This window comes from Montipora foliosa, chromosome 11, assembly GCF_036669935.1.
Source record: "Montipora foliosa isolate CH-2021 chromosome 11, ASM3666993v2, whole genome shotgun sequence".
Taxonomy (NCBI): Eukaryota; Metazoa; Cnidaria; class Anthozoa; order Scleractinia; family Acroporidae; genus Montipora; species Montipora foliosa.
In genome coordinates, this window is record NC_090879.1 from 5,636,488 (window position 1) to 5,638,987 (window position 2,500).

Below are 2,500 nucleotides of genomic sequence, written 5' to 3' on the forward strand. Positions count from 1 at the left end.
TATCGTTCACCCAACTTTTTCATAAAGTTTTTGCAAACAACAAACTTAACAGTGAAATTTGTTCTAAGAGTTGCAAAATGGCAACGGCCGTTTACGAAACGGAAATTTGCAGCGGCGCGGCACCACAATTGGGGCCAATGCCTTGAGATCCGAAGATCCCAGGTTCAAGACCCTTCTTGACCACTGGATGAATTTGATTCTGGTAGTCCCTGGTTCAACTTTTCGACTGCACTTGTAAATTAGACTTATATTCTGGATTTGGCTTCTTAAATTCGCTGTGCAGATCTGATCTGTTGAACAATCGATGTTTCATTAGCCCTAAAAGCCCCTATACGTATATGTATAGCCCCTTGTATGTTCAAGGAGATCGTTTAAGAAGACCAGAGCAAGAAGAAGAACAAGAACAAGAAGGAGGAGTCAATTTCTATCACAAAATATCGCAACTTCCTAAATGTTCGTAATCTTTCATTTGGCAGTTTATTTCGGAGAGACACGACAGTGTGGTCCATTTGGGAAAATATAAGGTTAGGGATTTTCCTAAGAGAAAGACTGGTTTGGAGAAATAAGGTGCCATTTGAAATAGGGGAATTTCGTTTCAAACCGAAACGTTCGTCCAAGTGAATGACACTCATGTATTATCTTGTTCAGGTATTGAAATGTAAACTGACAAATTGCGCTATTCAGCATCACTGACATGAGTGCATGGTTTTCCCTACCTTTTGTTGTTTAAGGTTGGAAGTGGTCGATCATCCGCAACATCATCCTTTAACCAAAAGAAAAAAACAAAATGTCCCTCGTGACTGTGCTTATTTCTTTTGGAAATAAAAGGATAATAAATGGAATTTTATCACATTAACAAAGTGGCTAAATGGCGGGCTGTCGGCTCTGGGGTTCACCTTGCTATTTGCTAACTGACACGTTTTAGACACCCATTTCAAATAGTATTCAAAAAGGTTAGGCACTCATGGTTGTCGCAATTCCCAGAAATAAGACGGCCATGCTGTTGCCAAAACAACAGAAAAATGTAGCATCAAGTTTTGCATAATAATAGAGTTGAATTCCCAAGAGACCTTTCACTATTTTGTTCTTTCTTCGCTGTGACATCAGGTGCAATCAACGAATATCAGTAAATTACGTTGGAACTTCAATACGACGACAGAGGATCGAGTTTTTACCAATATAAAAAGAATTACCAAAATGTCGATCATTGGGACTGACTCGACTGAGACGTTTCTCGTCAAAATTAGAGAAAAACTTTAATTCACAACTTCTACAAATGGTCTGCCAACTGGAGAAACCGCAAAGCCGATCAAATGAAATGTCGGTTTTTGATGACAACAGAAAGTACGGAGTACCCATGGAAAATCCTCTCAGGAAGTGTAGAGAACCAACAAAATCAATCCACATGTCATGCCTAGCTGGAGTCCTTTTTCAGGACATTTCCTACTACCCGAATGCATTCCAAAGATTTGTAATTTTTACCATACCCTCTTTGGAATAATAACTGGAGGTGTGTCTTCTCTTGGCAAATGTCTCAACCTTATCGGTGCCAGTGGGGGTGGGGGTCTTGCATCTTCCTCGAAGTGATGAGGGGGAGGGGGTTCTCTGCTGTGATCTGTAACTATTGGGGGGAGTGGTGGTGGAGCTATAATTGAAAACAAAAACAGAAGGACTTTCATTAGCCAAGAAAGAGTTTCAGTGGCCATTTTGTTTTTGTCTTCGCTTGAAAAATGGCAAGTCCAGCTTTTCAACATGGAATAGTAATTTTAAATTAGGTGTTTGGACTGTATTTTTCCACTAGACTAGGCATTTAGTCCTTGAACGGCGTAATTAATGTAAAAAAAAACCGGCTTATCATGCAAAACTAAAAGGAACAAGCCTCATCATCGGACGAAGGAAGACTTAAAGGCTCGTGAAGGTTTCAATCTTTACCAGAAGTTAGTATACAGCCATTCTCTAAAGACACTGATAAATATAATAATAAAGATGAAAGGTACAATAATAATATTGCTGATGTACCAACCACAGGAGCTAATCAGAATTCTTTGGTTTTTGTCCACCAATCTGGCAGCGATAATGTAACGCAAAAACCACCCATCGATGTTCCTCAATACTTACTGATGTTGATCGGCCTGTGTTCATGTGAATGTCGCTACAGACAAAACAAGAAAACAATGATCGCAAACTTTTATATTGCGGGCTGTTATCTTGAATTTATTAGTGAACAAGAAAATATGTGTAACAAAACTTCAGTATGCTTGAACATTCATTGTACTCCTGTTGAGAAACTCACCCCGTTTAGTTCTAACAACTCTTGGATGTCTAACTGCTTGTAAACGTACAAGCGGAATTCCTCACTTTTCCTCTGCATGCAAGAATGAGGAGAATAAACACTTAGAGAATGCACTAAAAAAGCCACATAGCAAACCTCCAGTTTATACATGTACGGCCAAGCAAAAGAGTTGAAGTGCTACAGTATACTTATAAAACGGACTGTAAC

General features: G+C 39.2%; 1 protein-coding gene across 3 annotated transcripts in view; it reads right to left on the reverse strand.

Annotated features, from left to right (window-relative positions):
- Positions 1-2,500, reverse strand: part of LOC137977841 (centrosomal protein of 104 kDa-like) — a 45,269-nt gene that overhangs the window by 19,966 nt on the left and 22,803 nt on the right. For all 3 annotated transcript variants that reach the window (XM_068825184.1, XM_068825181.1, XM_068825182.1), the window contains exons 14-17: positions 2,294-2,365; positions 2,119-2,152; positions 1,488-1,645; positions 717-763 (exon numbers count right to left, since the gene is read on the reverse strand). In XM_068825184.1, coding sequence (XP_068681285.1) covers positions 717-763; positions 1,488-1,645; positions 2,119-2,152; positions 2,294-2,365 — 311 coding nt within the window. The remainder of the gene's footprint in view (positions 1-716; positions 764-1,487; positions 1,646-2,118; positions 2,153-2,293; positions 2,366-2,500) is intronic.